Source organism: Mastigoproctus giganteus, chromosome 7 (assembly GCF_048544385.1).
Source record: "Mastigoproctus giganteus isolate SK-2022 chromosome 7, ASM4854438v1, whole genome shotgun sequence".
NCBI classification, from domain to species: Eukaryota; Metazoa; Arthropoda; class Arachnida; order Uropygi; family Thelyphonidae; genus Mastigoproctus; species Mastigoproctus giganteus.
In genome coordinates this window covers 28390742-28410730 of record NC_143581.1, presented here as the reverse complement: position 1 = coordinate 28410730, position 19989 = coordinate 28390742, and the positions used below count along the sequence as shown (strand labels likewise).

The 19989-nt window shown below is 32.5% G+C and overlaps 1 protein-coding gene across 1 annotated transcript in view; it reads left to right on the top strand.

The window, feature by feature from the left end:
* LOC150082763 (genetic suppressor element 1-like) overlaps positions 1-19989 on the top strand; it is a 132521-nt gene that overhangs the window by 104284 nt on the left and 8248 nt on the right. The window contains exons 2-3 of the mRNA XM_090378274.1: positions 15672-15926; positions 18703-18890. Coding sequence (XP_090234400.1) covers positions 15672-15926; positions 18703-18890 — 443 coding nt within the window. The remainder of the gene's footprint in view (positions 1-15671; positions 15927-18702; positions 18891-19989) is intronic.

Sequence of the window (19989 nt, the reverse complement as noted above, 5' to 3'; positions counted from 1 at the left end):
GCGAGAATAAAATTTGTTCATTTTTCTCCCTCATCTAGTGCTATGAAATGCTACTTGTTTTAACGAGATACTATCAGTAATTTCTGAAATTGGAAACATTTAATTTTACGTATCTTTTAAAATAAGTTCCCCCATCCACATTCGGTGAATTACAAGAAAAATAACCAAAATTTTTTTTTTTTTTTTTTAACACTTTTTCTAATGTTTATAAAACTTGAGACATATTTAATTTAATGGAATCTTTTAAAAAGTTTTCATTCTTTTTAATGGCATGCAAAAAAATCAAGCATGGTACATTAAATGTGCAGGTTCCCAACTTACATGTAAAGTACTATTTTGTAAACACATAAAAAAAATAACCTTTTTTTTTATTTTCTAATTTTCTACATTAGGAAATAGGTGAATATGGGGGATGATCCAAGATTTCAAAGTTTCACTCATGCAGTGCAGCCATGGCAATTACAGACGTGAACAGGCACATGTTCCTGGTGGAACAAAACTCCTTTGCTGAGTTTTCCTGGGTGTTTTTATTTGATGTTTTCACGCAAACGCCTCGCGGTCTGCATAATATGACCCTCTGAATCTTTGGCCTTTCTGAAGGTAATCCACTAGCAACGCTCCATCAATTCGAATAAACCGATGCCATCACCTTTTTAGCAGAAGGAATCGACTTAGCTTTCTTTGGGGGGGGGGGGGAAGAAGGGCTGCGTTTACAATTCTTGAATTGCTTCTTTGTTTCTGACTGAAAGTGATGGACCCATGGTCACAAACCTTGCAAGGAAATTAGCTGGATCCGCTTGAAAATGGTGCAAATATTCACTTGAGAACGCTTGTGCGTTTTTGATCTGCTGTCAAGTACTTTCGAACCCATCGTGCTGACACCCTTTCATAGATAGAAACTCTGTTACGTGGCAAACACTTTCATATGAGATACCCAATACGCTGGCAGTGTGTCGAACTGTCGATCACTCATCACCAGATCATGCACACTGTCAACTTCTGGAGCGATGGACATTGCAGGTCTTCCACATCGTGGGTCATCTTCCAAGCTCTCCTCCCTCGTTTAAATTCTGCTGCCCACTTCTTAAACTGGATTAGGAAGGGGCATTCTCCCACAATGTTGTAACCATATTTTTATGAATTGCTTTTGGCAATGTTCCCCAAATATTGGATGACTACACTGACTGACTGATTTTGTCCAGCTTACCTCATTCACCCAGCATTGTTGACGTCAAGATGGGCGCCTCCGTAGCCAGGTGGGAAGGAGCAGCAGTGCGTAGCACACGCTTCTTGATTAGACCGGGGTTCGAGCCCGTCACCACCAAATACGGAGGATGCGGAAAGGTCAGGGAATGACCACCGCATATTCCCGGAGCAATATGGCCTTAGTTGCTAATGCTCCTAAAAACCAAATAACATAACGTCAAGACCTTTAATTAAAACAAGATGTTATTGAAACTGCGTGAAATACTCATGCTACGACCTTTTCAAACCCCATTCGTATATTATTTTTCCTTTTGTTAATTTTTTTTCTTTCACTAATTCATCATTAGTTTCACGAATAATGAATTCATATATAATTAACCAGCACACAGTGACAATATATTCACCTTAAGGAGTGGAGTTATCTTACTGAAACTTACAAAGATTAGAAGGAATAGGCATTTTCAATGAAAAAAATAAATAATAATCACTTGTTTGGGTAGGGGTCTTAAAACCATACAGTGTTCTGTTCTTTAAAAGTCATTAGTTAGAGCACCTTTAACAGCTAAATTTGCAAAATTGAATTTTCTCTCCTGCAAATATGCTATGCAAGTTCGAAGTGAGTTCCCATTCTATAATCCAATCAATGTATGCACTTCTTTGTGACTGTTGTTTACAGGCATTGGTGTTTCCCAACAAGAATTGACAGCTCTCTGTTAACTTTCTTATTCGATATTTATTTTTTTCTGTATTTTGGAATATTACATTGCTTTTGGGTTTTATTGTTGAAAAGGGAGTCTTCAAGATATATACAGTAATTTAAAATTTTTATGGGGGGCCCTATATATATATATATAATGGCTTACTGTACACTGTGATATAAATCATACTGTAAAACCCACAGAGGAAGAGCCTTTTAGATTTGTGGGCCTCCTCAAAATTGTTTCTGCGTCGAAAACCAGTGTTCTGAAAAATTAATTTTCCCATATTATACAATTTTCAGCATTATTTTTCCCCACTGTCGTTTGGGGGCGCTATTAATGTATACCCTGGTGCCCGAGATGCGGATGATGATAATAATGATGAAATAATAAATTGGTCAGTGACGTTAATAGCGTCACAGAGCAATTTATCATTTCATTATTATTTTCTATACCGAAATACAACAACAAGCTGCAAAAAATAAGATATTTCAATGATCTGCAAAGTGTGTAGTTATAACTACCATATTTTAATTCTATAATTAATTGAGAACAGAAACATTTCTTGTGTAATCCATCAAAAATAAACAATGGTTACGATTCTTTGTAATCATGCTGACACCAATTCTACACCACATCGTGCAATCACTGTCTGCGAAACTTTTCCGATAAGGCTGACCCGACATTTCTCCTTATCAGCTCCATTCCCAGCAGCTATCACCTGACAGTAACTGATACATAAGATTCCCTTTGCTGAGACTTCCAATTAGGAAACCACCTGCCCTCTAGCACATCGAAGTAACAGATGGGATGAGTGCATGCCTTTTGAGCGCACTAAGCGGCACGCGTCCTAACAACACAGAATACATCATACGTCATCAGCAGGTGACTGCTACTACACTTGGAGGCCATAGAGGCCCGCCCCTATCGGCTACTTCATTGTTAATGGCTTTTGCCTGAAATTCTTAGCTGGCTACGGTCACGAAGCGCTGTTGGGAGAAAAGGAAATCGATTGTAAACACAATGGGTCGTATTGAGTCGATTTATTGTACTACCTATTTAATTGCATCTTCGCTTTATAAACAAATTCGTTAAGAATAATGCTCTTCCCCAACACGACTGTCTATATATATCAGACTTGTTTAACAATTGCTATCTGGCGACATTTCATTAAAGCTGTTATTAGTTCTTGTTACAATGAATAGGCCTTCTAACGGTTATTCCACCCTCTAGGGATTAAAAAAAAAAATGCTGACTATAAGGATATAGTTTCTGTGTTATTTCTTGAACTGTTCTTCTGGCAGTGTATAATAATAGTTTCTCTCAGGAGGACTCGAAACTGAAAATTTTACAAATCTGAACGCTTGTCACGATAATTCTTACAGAAGGCAAACGCGTATACATGACATTTCCGATGCGTATTGACGAACCGGAACGGCATTATGGCATCCATTCGGAACCCTGAATTATTTTAAAGTATGTGTATATAATAAAAAATATATCATACGATGATAAACGTGAAATTAAACAGCCTATCTGATTTAAATATCCTATGGAGATTGGACGGAAGTCTTTAGAAGTCTTGGGGTTTCCAATTTTAGGGACTGGTTTGACGTAATATTTCCAGAGTTCAGGTATGGGCCCTGTCTTTAGAATCTTCTGGAAGATGTTTAAGAGGAGATCCACAATGTACACAGAGCACACCTTAACTAAGTTTGTGGAAAAGCAATGTCTAATATATATATATATATATATATATATAGTTTTATTTTGGTACTACCAGTTACAATCACCAGCAGCCGCCACTGATCGAGCTTTATATCGAACAGTGTGTTCGATATGTAATACAATCATCAACGTGGAAATAGAAGTACGGAACTGCTATGGTGCTGAATAAACAGTTGATCATTTTTTTATTAACGGTATTTTTATCTTTGAAAGTTTTCTTATCCAAACGGCTTTGACCACCATTTAAAATAATACAACGCGCAACAATATATTACATAACCCTAGTCAGGTGGTCAGAATACAAGTAGGAGTTACGTACACCAAGTGTTTGAATTCATAGGATACCACAGAATAAGGTAATATTCCTGTGCTTTCTCTATTATGTAAATTCCTATAAACAAGAAATTTATTATATTATTTATATTTGCCACATCAAGCAAAACAAATGCCACTACTTCTTTCAATGTATTTCCAAGTAATATCACAATACGTTACTAAATCGGTTGTGGTCAACATTAAATAACTTATTTTTCAGGAAATTTAAAATACAATATTTGACGATTTGGTAACTGCAGCGCATTTCACTGTTACTTGAAAATTAAATCACATAAAATCATTGAACATGAATTGGGACACCTCACACCTGGGAAGCAATGGTTAATTCTGGAGGTCACATAACAGGCAGTTTGCAGTACCCGTTAAAAGTAAGTATAAAAGGTATCCATCTAAAAGACTAAGTATATGAACAGAAAAGAAGCTATAACCTTTCACAAGGCTCGTCCTGGAATTCAATGAGGCCTAGTGCAAGAATTAATATTAGGGGGGGGGGGTAGGAAGAATTTTTGACTGGATTGAGGCCCTTTGTTGTGAATTTACCTGAAGCCCGGGTCAATTGCATTAGCCCAAAGACCTGCCCTGACAAGAAGTGAGACATTGATACATTGTCTCTGCGCTGGAGGTCTCCCTCAAATACCGCCGTGTAATTGCGTAACCAGTCTTGACTGTTATGTTGGTATTGTGATTTGTGTGGTGTATGTCGTTCTGTGTGCGACTTGTCTCTTTGCGGCTAGCCAGCGACAGTTATCTGGATAGTGCCTGGCGGAGACTGTGGGCCAGGTACGAGGAGAACATCTGGATGAGCTTCCCATAACCCTGGAATTAAAGGCTAGCCCTTGAAAAACGCCGGCCTCAGAACAGCTGATAGCTGTACAGAGGAACGGATAGAAAAGAGGTAGGTTATCATCAGTGGGTGCCAATTTGCCAAATAACAGAAAAGAGTGCCATACTGGAAATCAGCTGTTGGACACATCGTATGCTAGTGGAGAACAGAAGTTAACGCGACGATTCAGTGGTGGTCCACCCAAGTAAGGTAGACCACCATTGACGATTTCCAGAGTATGTCAACAGTTGAAACGGATAGAGGAAATCGTAAAGGCACCCTTAATGAGCTGACTCGGGAGACAGTTGACAAAACTGGATAATTGTAAGACCAGCAATTATCATGAAAAACATTTCATTGTATGGGCTGCCGTGGTTACGCAGCTGCTTGTGAGCCACAACTGTCTCCAAGAAATACAAGTCACTGCCTATCTTGATGCATGAAACGAAAACTTTGGACAACAGTTGCAGAATTTGCTACATTGGTATTTGTCAAAATTATCCGCCAAAAATTAGAACTTGTCTACCTTTCGATATTTTAATGCGCTTTAAAATAAAAAGAAAATATTTGCTAGATATATTTATACCAAAAACTTCTAACGTTGTAATTAATTTGAATTATTTTGTTTCTATTCATGAAGACTTCTTTTTTTTCCCCCTCCCCTTGTACTGAAAGTGAATAAATATTTGGCAGATCCAGCAAGGTCGACCACTTCCTTCTCCCACAGCTCCAAGTAAATTGGAGCGAATTCTGTGTTTTATGTTATTGATTTATGAATATGGTAATTATTCCTATTGGCTGGTTAAAAATTCGAGTTTTATTTACGAACTCAATTTACCCGGGAAAAGTAACTTGGAGTTTCTCTGCAAGGTTTGTTGGTACCGCCGGAATTTGAATAGCTGGGCATGATAAACGAACCAAAAAATAAATAATAAAATAAAATAAATTACGATATTTATAATTTGATAGTAAAGTAAGTTAATTATAAAGCATAACACATGAATACAAATGTCTTTAGTTCATAGTGCTTTGCGTCAGTTGGCTCGATCTTTAAAACAGCATTTCTTCTCCTTACATTCTATCATCCTTGATGGAATATCTACGTGCCTTCGTGTAATTAAACAAGATAATTAAATTTTGAATACAACTTACCATAATAAAAAAAAAAACAACAACAAGAAAGTCTCAGGTTTCAGCTTTCTTTTGTGTCTAACAGTATCAAACGCGATTTCCATCGTCTGTAAAAAAAAAAAAACAAAAAAAACCCAATGGAAGAGGCGTAACATGCGCAGATTTTTTTCCCTTACAATTTGTAAACATTAATGACACAACAGTCTTTCTAGCAGTGTCATTTTATTAACACATGATGTGACCATACGTATAGGACGCATAGCTTTGTTTCATGCATGGCTTATTACGGAAACTTTCCCCTCTGGCTATCCCAGTGACGAAGCGCTCGTATTAACAGGCCATTCTAAAAAATTGGAAGTATACCTCCATAAAGGAAGGGATGTTGGTGAAAGAACGCGAATTAAAGCAAGAGGAGGAGAAAGGAACAATGCTCAGCAAAAAAAAAAAAAAATAAATAATAATAAATATATAGATAAAGCTTCTGAATAAAGTTATAAGACCATCTATTAGTAATACCACTGTCGTAATCAGTAGCGAAACTACCATACTGCCAGGTCCGCCGACAGCTGGTGTAGATGGGGACCGCTCGGAACTCTGGCGGAGGGGAGAATTTATAATTTTGCACTGGTTATATATATATATATATATATATATAATTAAATTAAAACGACAGTAACTGTAAATATGTAAATAATATTTATGAGTCAATGCAGTTGCAAGCAATCATGCAAAGCACCCATAATGTCTATAATATTACAGATAATAGAAAGAATAAGCAAATAAATCCAACAATAATACCATCAGGGACCTAAGATAACGCAAAAAAAAAAAAAAAAAAAAAAAAAATATCGCTTTTTACCGACAATCTAGATGACGTCAACTGGGGCCAACCACCCAGAATGAAGGCAAAAAACGACAAGAGGTTCTCTGTTTCTGTGATGATTAATATATGCTAAGTAATTTAAATCTAAACCAAATGTAAACCACTATAGGCCTAAAGTAAATCGAATATAAAACGAAAGATGATAATAAAAATTTTAGCAATATTAGAATCAAAGGTAGGAAATATAAGTAAAATATAAATGTAAGCATATATTAATCATCGTTGACCCGACAGAGAACGTAATTTAATGATTAAAATAAGATTAAATATATAATACATACTACATATTGACCGTATCTAGGACATAATGTAATAGTCGTCAAAATAATATGTGGTGCCCCCTATGTGATGGATACGGTAAAAATAATTAATTAAATTAAATTAACGCATTGAGAAACATGCAGATAGTAAGAAGAAAAACTAAAGGAGTAGGAATAATAGAACCTGAACTCCACAAAGGCGAAAAATAGTGGTATAGATAAGAAATAGTTTCTCCTACGTCCTCGGATTGCCCTAATAATTTCGGAGAAATAAAAATAAAGAGTGTAGGACAGTTTAAAGACATTACAAGATATAAGTTGTGGCTCGGGTATGCCCGGGATCGCAAACCCGTTCCTATAGTAGGACCCTGAGCTGAATTTGCATGTTATCTTAGCGTGAACTTAAGTAAATTTAAATAAATTTAACTATATTAACTATATATTTAAAAAAAAAAAAAAAAAAAAAAAAAATGATACACTGTAATTTGCAAGCCGGTGGGTACAAGTTTTCTACGCCGTAAGACACCAAGAATGCAAAGTGTATCCTATTTACATATATACATGGCACTAAATATAACGATTATATTGAAAATTATATTAAAACAATAGGTTCAGAAAACAAATTTTTGAAATTAATAATGCTTATTGCTTTCCTGAAATGATATTTCAGGTAAGCGATGGGGAAATTATTATTGATCAACTTGCCGTACAACACTGTTAAGCCCGCTGAACAATTTTTATTACTATTGCAGATATAAGCAATCCTTAGACATTGTGATAAAATTATATTAGCATGCACTGATTTTGATATATTAGATTTCCAATTTGTAAGGCTTACTACGTTAAAATTGAATGCATCTCTTTTATTATATACGTTTACGTCTATATTATTATTATGCAATATTTCTATATGAAGATCCAGATAGTTTGCTATAGTATCAGAACTATTAGTTTTTTCCAATACAAGTTCTACTGGATATAATTTACTGTAATCCTGGACAAAATGTGGACAATTAAAAACACATATATCATCTACGTATCTATATATAAGTAGGTTATCTTGGAATTCTCTTTCTGTATAATGTAGATAAAGGTTTGCAATTATGCTTGATGCTGGACTTCCCATAGGGGTGCCAGTGACTTGCAAATATAACGATGTTCCGTCATATACATAATTATTAAAAATGCATAATTTTATTAGAGTATCCCAATAGGTTAAATCAACCTTTATAGCATTTTTATTTTCTAAATATAGTTTCTGGAGGACGACTTCTAAGTTATTAAGATTAATGCTCGTAAATAGACTGTTAAAGTCAAATGTTTGTATTTGATGAATATTGTTATTTTTTAGAGCATTTATAATAGGTAAGTTATTATTTATTATAATAGTTTTATTTAAGTTATTTAATATAATTTTAAGTAACTTTTCTAACGTTTTTCCAGGAAATTTAGCATAACTATCTCTACATGATGTTACGAATCTAAAAGCAATCGGTGTTTTATGAAATTTGGGTATGCCATATATAAATGGAAATTTTAGGTTATTATACTTTAATTTTAATTTTTTATGCAATGCAATTAATTTTTTGATTATTATATTATGGGAAGATGTTATCTGTTTATATGTATGGCTAGACTGTAGTTCATTTTTAATGATTTCTATATAATATGATTTACATATGATTGCATAATTACAAGCAGCTTTGTCAACGGGCGTAATCACAAAATGTTCATGTATATCTTTGAGCTGCCTATTTATTAATTTGGTATTATATAGATTATCTTGCATGAATTTCAATTGATTATATTTGCTAGATATGATATTTAGCATTGTAAATAGCCACATGTGGTATGCCTCAACCGGTATGTTATGGTTGTATGCTGATTTTATACAATATTTAAGTAAATCTAGATATAACAATTTTTTAAAATTAGATTTAGTAATAGGTAAATTAGGTCGAAATTTAAAACCCAGTGATAAAATATCTCTAAGTTCAGGATATGGAATTATATCTAAATTGCCGGTTATAATGTGATTATGGTTAGGATCCACGTATCTATGAAATGAAGGTTTGTGGCAAACACATGTATCCTGTCCGATGTTAATATTGTGAAGATTTGTAGCTATTGTTTTATAGTTACACGCTTTAAGACCAAATGGTCTAGAATATCTAAATCTGATATTAATATGTAAGTTATTAATAGGCAGCAAGTCATTGCGTAAATTAATAGTTTTATGTATATCTAAATCATCCATTAATTTGTTTTGAAAGTATAAGATAAGGACAGAATTTTCTGGCTGCTTGTTAACATTCAAAATATGACATCTGAATTTGACAATGTCTGATATGATGTGCATAAGATGAGAAGATACAAAGACGTAATCATTGGTTTTTCTATTTAGTGCTTTGAGTACACTAAGTTTAATACTGAAAAGTGTGTTATGAATTTTACTGATATTTATAGGATCCGTGTCCCACATTTTGAATAAATCTATGAAGTCTCCTAGATGTTCTCGGTTGCTATTATGTGTGTTGGATTTTCTATATTTCCTATTGCGATTATATTTACCAAGTTTGGCAATTTGAAACATGTTATAAACGCAAATATCTTTTAAATTATTCGTCAAATATTTTTGATTAAATTTATTATTTAGGCCGTATGGATATAGTGTTTTATATTGTAACATGCTAATATCTTCTTGCAATAATCTATCATTTGCGTTATTAATTACGTTAAGTATTGAAATGAAAATATTACTAAAGGTATGTTTTTGGAAATGTCTAAATTCAATATCGTGTTCCAAATTACCTGTTTTCTTGCTGGATTTGTTATTATAAGTTTTAATATCGGAACGATGAAGGTTCATTCTAATATTTAGTTTATTGCTAGTTTGACCAATATATTTAACATTGCAAGTACGACATGTGATCATATATATGACGTTATTCATTTTACAAAATATATGTGAATTCGTATTAATTGTAGCATGATTTGGATGCATATAGGGGCAGGTAAGACATAATTTGTTGTTACAAGGTTGAAATTTAAGAGATGGTGATCGGATATTAGTGCCAGAAGCATTATATGCTAAACTGCTCTGTAAAGTGTGTGATATTTGTGTATGTGTCGATGTATTAACATGGTTAGGATTACTATCCAGGGCAACAATAGTATCCTCGGTCACTTTTATCCTACTCTGCCGATGTAGTATATTATTATTATTATATTTAAGTGACATAATAAGAGCAAAGTTAATATAAAATAAAGTAAAAGCAAAGTTGAAATAAAATAAAATCAAGATGCGCAATCATAAATCCATGAAGGTAAAATTAAGAAGGATCGAAACAGTTAAGAAAATAGAAAAAGAAGAAAAAGCAATCTTAGGTAGTGTGTACTTAACCCAAGCAAAGCTTATGTATTTATAATTAAATTAAAACGACAGTAACTGTAAATATGTAAATAATATTTATGAGTCAATGCAGTTGCAAGCAATCATGCAAAGCACCCATAATGTCTATAATATTACAGATAATAGAAAGAATAAGCAAATAAATCCAACAATAATACCATCAGGGACCTAAGATAACGCAAAAAAAAAAAAAAAAAATTTTTTTTTTTTTTTTTTTGCGTTATCTTAGGTAACGCAAAAAAAAAAAAAAAAAATTTTTTTTTTTTTTTTTTTGCGTTATCTTAGGTAACGCAAAAAAAAAAAAAAAAAATTTTTTTTTTTTGCGTTATCTTAGGTCCCTGATGGTATTATTGTTGGATTTATTTGCTTATTCTTTCTATTATCTGTAATATTATAGACATTATGGGTGCTTTGCATGATTGCTTGCAACTGCATTGACTCATAAATATTATTTACATATTTACAGTTACTGTCGTTTTAATTTAATTATAAATACATAAGCTTTGCTTGGGTTAAGTACACACTACCTAAGATTGCTTTTTCTTCTTTTTCTATTTTCTTAACTGTTTCGATCCTTCTTAATTTTACCTTCATGGATTTATGATTGCGCATCTTGATTTTATTTTATTTCAACTTTGCTTTTACTTTATTTTATATTAACTTTGCTCTTATTATGTCACTTAAATATAATAATAATAATATACTACATCGGCAGAGTAGGATAAAAGTGACCGAGGATACTATTGTTGCCCTGGATAGTAATCCTAACCATGTTAATACATCGACACATACACAAATATCACACACTTTACAGAGCAGTTTAGCATATAATGCTTCTGGCACTAATATCCGATCACCATCTCTTAAATTTCAACCTTGTAACAACAAATTATGTCTTACCTGCCCCTATATGCATCCAAATCATGCTACAATTAATACGAATTCACATATATTTTGTAAAATGAATAACGTCATATATATGATCACATGTCGTACTTGCAATGTTAAATATATTGGTCAAACTAGCAATAAACTAAATATTAGAATGAACCTTCATCGTTCCGATATTAAAACTTATAATAACAAATCCAGCAAGAAAACAGGTAATTTGGAACACGATATTGAATTTAGACATTTCCAAAAACATACCTTTAGTAATATTTTCATTTCAATACTTAACGTAATTAATAACGCAAATGATAGATTATTGCAAGAAGATATTAGCATGTTACAATATAAAACACTATATCCATACGGCCTAAATAATAAATTTAATCAAAAATATTTGACGAATAATTTAAAAGATATTTGCGTTTATAACATGTTTCAAATTGCCAAACTTGGTAAATATAATCGCAATAGGAAATATAGAAAATCCAACACACATAATAGCAACCGAGAACATCTAGGAGACTTCATAGATTTATTCAAAATGTGGGACACGGATCCTATAAATATCAGTAAAATTCATAACACACTTTTCAGTATTAAACTTAGTGTACTCAAAGCACTAAATAGAAAAACCAATGATTACGTCTTTGTATCTTCTCATCTTATGCACATCATATCAGACATTGTCAAATTCAGATGTCATATTTTGAATGTTAACAAGCAGCCAGAAAATTCTGTCCTTATCTTATACTTTCAAAACAAATTAATGGATGATTTAGATATACATAAAACTATTAATTTACGCAATGACTTGCTGCCTATTAATAACTTACATATTAATATCAGATTTAGATATTCTAGACCATTTGGTCTTAAAGCGTGTAACTATAAAACAATAGCTACAAATCTTCACAATATTAACATCGGACAGGATACATGTGTTTGCCACAAACCTTCATTTCATAGATACGTGGATCCTAACCATAATCACATTATAACCGGCAATTTAGATATAATTCCATATCCTGAACTTAGAGATATTTTATCACTGGGTTTTAAATTTCGACCTAATTTACCTATTACTAAATCTAATTTTAAAAAATTGTTATATCTAGATTTACTTAAATATTGTATAAAATCAGCATACAACCATAACATACCGGTTGAGGCATACCACATGTGGCTATTTACAATGCTAAATATCATATCTAGCAAATATAATCAATTGAAATTCATGCAAGATAATCTATATAATACCAAATTAATAAATAGGCAGCTCAAAGATATACATGAACATTTTGTGATTACGCCCGTTGACAAAGCTGCTTGTAATTATGCAATCATATGTAAATCATATTATATAGAAATCATTAAAAATGAACTACAGTCTAGCCATACATATAAACAGATAACATCTTCCCATAATATAATAATCAAAAAATTAATTGCATTGCATAAAAAATTAAAATTAAAGTATAATAACCTAAAATTTCCATTTATATATGGCATACCCAAATTTCATAAAACACCGATTGCTTTTAGATTCGTAACATCATGTAGAGATAGTTATGCTAAATTTCCTGGAAAAACGTTAGAAAAGTTACTTAAAATTATATTAAATAACTTAAATAAAACTATTATAATAAATAATAACTTACCTATTATAAATGCTCTAAAAAATAACAATATTCATCAAATACAAACATTTGACTTTAACAGTCTATTTACGAGCATTAATCTTAATAACTTAGAAGTCGTCCTCCAGAAACTATATTTAGAAAATAAAAATGCTATAAAGGTTGATTTAACCTATTGGGATACTCTAATAAAATTATGCATTTTTAATAATTATGTATATGACGGAACATCGTTATATTTGCAAGTCACTGGCACCCCTATGGGAAGTCCAGCATCAAGCATAATTGCAAACCTTTATCTACATTATACAGAAAGAGAATTCCAAGATAACCTACTTATATATAGATACGTAGATGATATATGTGTTTTTAATTGTCCACATTTTGTCCAGGATTACAGTAAATTATATCCAGTAGAACTTGTATTGGAAAAAACTAATAGTTCTGATACTATAGCAAACTATCTGGATCTTCATATAGAAATATTGCATAATAATAATATAGACGTAAACGTATATAATAAAAGAGATGCATTCAATTTTAACGTAGTAAGCCTTACAAATTGGAAATCTAATATATCAAAATCAGTGCATGCTAATATAATTTTATCACAATGTCTAAGGATTGCTTATATCTGCAATAGTAATAAAAATTGTTCAGCGGGCTTAACAGTGTTGTACGGCAAGTTGATCAATAATAATTTCCCCATCGCTTACCTGAAATATCATTTCAGGAAAGCAATAAGCATTATTAATTTCAAAAATTTGTTTTCTGAACCTATTGTTTTAATATAATTTTCAATATAATCGTTATATTTAGTGCCATGTATATATGTAAATAGGATACACTTTGCATTCTTGGTGTCTTACGGCGTAGAAAACTTGTACCCACCGGCTTGCAAATTACAGTGTATCATTTTTTTTTTTTTTTTTTTTTTTTTTTAAATATATAGTTAATATAGTTAAATTTATTTAAATTTACTTAAGTTCACGCTAAGATAACATGCAAATTCAGCTCAGGGTCCTACTATAGGAACGGGTTTGCGATCCCGGGCATACCCGAGCCACAACTTATATCTTGTAATGTCTTTAAACTGTCCTACACTCTTTATTTTTATTTCTCCGAAATTATTAGGGCAATCCGAGGACGTAGGAGAAACTATTTCTTATCTATACCACTATTTTTCGCCTTTGTGGAGTTCAGGTTCTATTATTCCTACTCCTTTAGTTTTTCTTCTTACTATCTGCATGTTTCTCAATGCGTTAATTTAATTTAATTAATTATTTTTACCGTATCCATCACATAGGGGGCACCACATATTATTTTGACGACTATTACATTATGTCCTAGATACGGTCAATATGTAGTATGTATTATATATTTAATCTTATTTTAATCATTAAATTACGTTCTCTGTCGGGTCAACGATGATTAATATATGCTTACATTTATATTTTACTTATATTTCCTACCTTTGATTCTAATATTGCTAAAATTTTTATTATCATCTTTCGTTTTATATTCGATTTACTTTAGGCCTATAGTGGTTTACATTTGGTTTAGATTTAAATTACTTAGCATATATTAATCATCACAGAAACAGAGAACCTCTTGTCGTTTTTTGCCTTCATTCTGGGTGGTTGGCCCCAGTTGACGTCATCTAGATTGTCGGTAAAAAGCGATATTTTTTTTTTTTTTTTTTTTTTTTTTTGCGTTATCTTAGGTCCCTGATGGTATTATTGTTGGATTTATTTGCTTATTCTTTCTATTATCTGTAATATATATATATATATATATTTTTTTTTTTTTTTATTTATTTATTTATTTATTTATTTATTTTTTTAATGCATTTGCAAAAAAATACATGGTTAAACTTTAAACAGGGTGTGCACTCTGGACTATCAGCGAGAAGAAAAGGAAGAAGGCAGGGCAGTGATTGACAGGTGGAGACTCCTCTCAATCACTGGATTATTCAAGCAAAAGAACTGCAGTTTTTTTTTTTCTTTAAGAGACTCATTTTTGGTTCATTGAAAAAAGGCTATGTTATGCTATGCCACTAATTTGGACATTCAAGCAATTCTTTAGAACAGGGGAAAAATAAGTCTATTAAAAAAAACCCACACTTCTTTTGCTTGAATAATGGGGTGAGTGAGAGGAGTCTTTATCGGTCAGATACAACCTAGTAATGTTCTTGCTGTTTTAAATAGTATCTATTTAAAACTGAGCCTTGTTCCTTTTCTTTAGAACAGGGTGGGTATGGCGTGCACACCCTGTTCTAAATTTTATCAAATACATTTTAATGCTATATTTAACATCCATACTTCAGAATAGCCCCAGCTAGTGTTGGAGTTAAATGATGATGGTTGATATTCTCAGATGACCAAATGAAATGTTGGACAACCATAACATGTAACACAGGAATCTGTATTATATGTAGTAGTTGTCATGCATTTTATTTCTGCATTAGGAAAGGCGCCTAGAATCCAGATTTGTGCGAGTTTATATACATAAAGATGTAAGCAGGGTAAATCAGTGTAAGCAAATTTCTTATTCACTTATACTGTGCAAGTGGCACAACTCATCCATAAGATTCTTTACTTATATACATGTATGTATATATTGTAAAATAGAAAATTAATATCCAACTTTTTTCCTTTTCCTAACAGATGTTCCTCATGGCTGTAAGCCTCCACCACAGCCCCCTCCACCTCCACTGACAATGCACACACCTTGTGGTAATGCCCAGAAATCTGTGGGACGCACGATGGCCGCTGTGTCTCCTTTACATCAGGTAGCACCACAACCTAGCAATGTTCTTGCTCATTTTGCTGGAAATAATATGGCATATAGTGCTGCAAGAACTTCCAGTTTCGCTGCTGCTTTGCGGAAGCTTGCTAAGCAAGCGGTGGATCCAGTTTTAGGTAACCGATGAGATATTTCATGTATTGTCATTAGCTCAAAAAAAAATTTTATTTTTAATGCTGAAAATTGCATAGTTTTTATATATATCATGCACACACACACACACTCGCTCAAACACATCTTTGAGATGGATTTTGATGGTCTATTATTAAAATGTGCAAAAATAAGATATTTTAGTCTGCTTTGTAAGCCCCCCCATATTATTTAATTAAATAAGTTTTGTTAAATTAATATTTCATACTATAATGTAACCCCTTTCAGTGGGTGCATTTTTTTTTTTTTTTTTTTTTTTTTTTTTTGCCAACCTTTCCTCATGTGTCCAGTATTTTTATGGAAACTGTCTGGTAAGTTTAGCTCTAGTAAATAATTTACAGCAGTAATGCAAGCTGCTGACTGGCAGCTTGCATAACTGTGCTGTTTTAAATAGTATCTATTTAAAACTGCTTTTTAATCTTCACTCACTCGAACCCTCACATGGTGTCTATTTATTCCCCTGTTTTTTTAAATTAATTTTTAGCTTTTCTATTGAATTGAAAATGGTACTCTATTAATTAAGATTTCCTAAACTCTCATAGCATCTAGATGGATTGGGTTTAGCAAATTAAAAAATATCACACAAAAATTAGTGAGGGAAACCAGTAATAAAGATATTTACCATATTGTTTTTTTTTTAGAATTTATTGTCCCCCCCCATCCAGATTGCCATGCAAGACAACAGTGAGGTTCAGTGTATATTTTTATCAGCTGTTCATGTTTAGCCAGTGAAAACAAAGCATTACGGCAAGATTAGATATCTGTCGCTAGCATCTCACAGACACCACATGGAAATGGGAATTACTAAGAAGAAAGGTAGATACTTTTGCTAGCCTGGTGTCTTTTAAACACCAAACAAAAATTTAATGTCTTAATTCATAGTATCTCGAAATGAAAACAGAAAATACAGTTAGAGAATATTGGTGGGAAAGGTACACAGGAGGATTTGATTTTATTTCTAGATTTAAAAAAAAATAATAAGTGGCATGGAAGGTTAAATAGTATCTATTTGAAATGTGCTGTTTTTAATAGAATCTCCAGAACCTTAATAATAAAAACTACACTAAAGCCCCTTTATGCAGCCAAGTTTTGGTTGCTGAAATGGGCCACATGGAAGTCTCAGTTATCTCCACAGCAGCAAACTACAGCAATTGCCACTGCTCTCTGTCTAGAATGATTGCCAGTGAAGATGGAACAGACACTCCTAACCTTCACTGTGAAAATGCTCATGGGAAAGATCTCCGCTCCCAACATTTGGGATGTGATCTGCTCGAGAGTTCTTCCTCCTGCATTGAGAGCAAAGCCGCAGTTGTGTTCGACCCATGTGAGACTGCACATGGCTGAAAGATTTCTTCCCACACAAATGTTAACGATTATATAATCGCTAGACGTTGATGTGAACTGGTTTTCCAGTGACAAGTAGTACAGGAGAAGGATGTTAAGAAAAGTATGTGATCTGCTCCCCACCCAGTAAAGGGACGAATTTGAAGTGTAAAATCTCTGTGAAGAAACTCAACCTGTGTCATTCTGTGGACCACAAATTCCTCTACTGTACATGTATGGAGAAGTGGTTCACATGGTATCTGTTCCTGGATTGGACTTTATCGATTCAATTTTTATATTTTATTATCATCATTGTTGTTATTATTATTAGTATTAATTATTAGTGTTATTATTTTGTTATTTATATTCTTACTATGTCTTATTATATTTATCTCTGTGAAACCCCTGGCACCATGCCGTGATGGGTACATTGTATCGTATCTTTACATACAATGAAGATTAATTTAATAAATAATAGTATTTCAGAAATCATAAAATTAGCTAAAAAAAAAAAAAAAAAGAAGAGATTTTATTATGTCAAAAGTTTTACAAAAATAAAGTCCACCATAGCAAATATATTTATGGCTGTATTTATTCTTTATTTCCAAAGGCAGACCAGACTTAAAGAAAATTTATTCTATCTATTATTTATTTATTTCTGCAAGTAGAGAAAATGTATTTATTTCTGCAAATGGAGAAAGTTATTTATTGCAACAACTTTTGTTAGTAGTTAATCTGAGTTTTACTTGTCTTTGTAAGAAACAAATCAGAATAATAATTATAATATTGCTGTTTTTTTTTTTTCTCTATTTGGGTCCATTGAAATATCCATTTCAATGGACCCAAATAGAGAAAAATCCAGAGGAGCAAGGTGAGATAATAATAAAAGCATATATCACTTAGCAACCTTTTAAAGACTGTATAACTCACGTTCCACAGTCTTTAAAGCAGCAATATTATTATTATTATATTTAGCCATATGGTGCAAGGAAGCCTGAGGCTTTTGCTATACCAGCCAAAAAAAAAAAAAAAATCTGAGAGAGAGAGGAACAAGGGCCACAAGTAGAAGGGAATTGCCAAGAAAGAGAAGAATGATGATATCCAGCTCAGGATCCTGGGTGTGCCAAGCCTATGTTCACCAGATGTAAGCCCCTGGGGATAATTCCTCAGAAATGAACTGACAAATTGGAGTACTACATTGTAGTCATTAGTGAACATATTTAGTACCATTGTTATACTTAAAAAAAAAAAAAAAAAAAAAAGTACTTACTTTTAATCATAATGTTTTTTGTTCATTTGTCAAATGACATTTGTATCATATTGCATAAAGCCTGGTAGTGTCAAATTGACATAAAATATTTAGTTTTTGGGCATTATTTACCCATTGAATACAGTAATGTTTTTTTAATTTTTGAACAGAGAAAGATCTATCCCCAATTACACCAGTATCCTCCCCTGCTTTGGTTCAACAGTCTGGTGCCACAAAGCATGCAGTGCCTCCTATGTATCTCAGTAACCACCAAGTGGTGTACTCATCAGCTTCTCCTCCTATAGTTACAATTGCACCTACTCGTTCTCATGTAACTCATCCAGCCGATCACCGAAAGGTAATAATAGTACATTTGTTGTGTGTGTGCTTAAATATCAATATGTAATTAATAATTTAGTAAATAATACAGGGATTACCTTATCTCTTTGTAGGAAGGATTCTTATCCAAATCTCCTAGTCCATCACGTAAATTAATTAAAATACAATGAATTTAATAAACTACATTTTAATGTGTTCCATAACGATAGTTACGATACCTACTTAATAACCCGGAATCACTGTCGAGGCCCCAACCCAACTCCAAAATTATCAACCGTGATGCAACCATCAGTATAGGAAAACATTATGTCAAATTTACTCATAGTAGAAAGAACAACTAAGTAAGAAATACATGAAGACAGATTTCTTCCTCCTTAAGTTAGACGGAAACTTTTCAATGTTTCGTGTTCACAGGACGGAATGAAACTAAAAAATGTCGATGCGTAAGTATTTTAAAAGAAATTTAGTCCTCATAATGCATGCATTTATCTCCGATATTAAAAAAATCATCCGATATTAAAAAAGATCTACGAATATTAATTGTTTTTATGGAGTTTCATTTCAAGCATTTCAGCAATAAGTAATTTACTATAATTGTGCTGAATATTAATTATTTTGGCTTCATTAAAAAGAAAGGAATGTGCCTCATTCACAGCATGGAATGCCAACTCTGAAGCGTTTGCTCTTGACACACGTACAGAAGCCTAATGTATAATATGAAAATCCAACACCCCCCGAGTAGATCCAACGTAAACTGAGTCTGTCTTTACGCGAAATGCTATAGACGAGATTATGCGTTTGTTGAAAGGAAGAATTTGAGGAATCCTTCTTTAATAATGTATGTAATTTATTGGTCGGTCTAGCTATTACTTTCATATCTGTACCCTTACATAAATCATTTAATTTGTTATACCAGTTTTCTACATATGGGACTATAATAAAATGCTTTATCAATATTTGTTTTTGGATTGTTATTAGTTATCTTTTCCTGGGAAATCAGTTTAATTTTATTAATAAAGGTAATTGGATAACCTATTTAGGAATCTCCTTGTTAGTTCCTCAATTTCCAACTGTAACCCCCTTTGTGTGGTGGAATATTTGAAAGCATTTAAAAACTT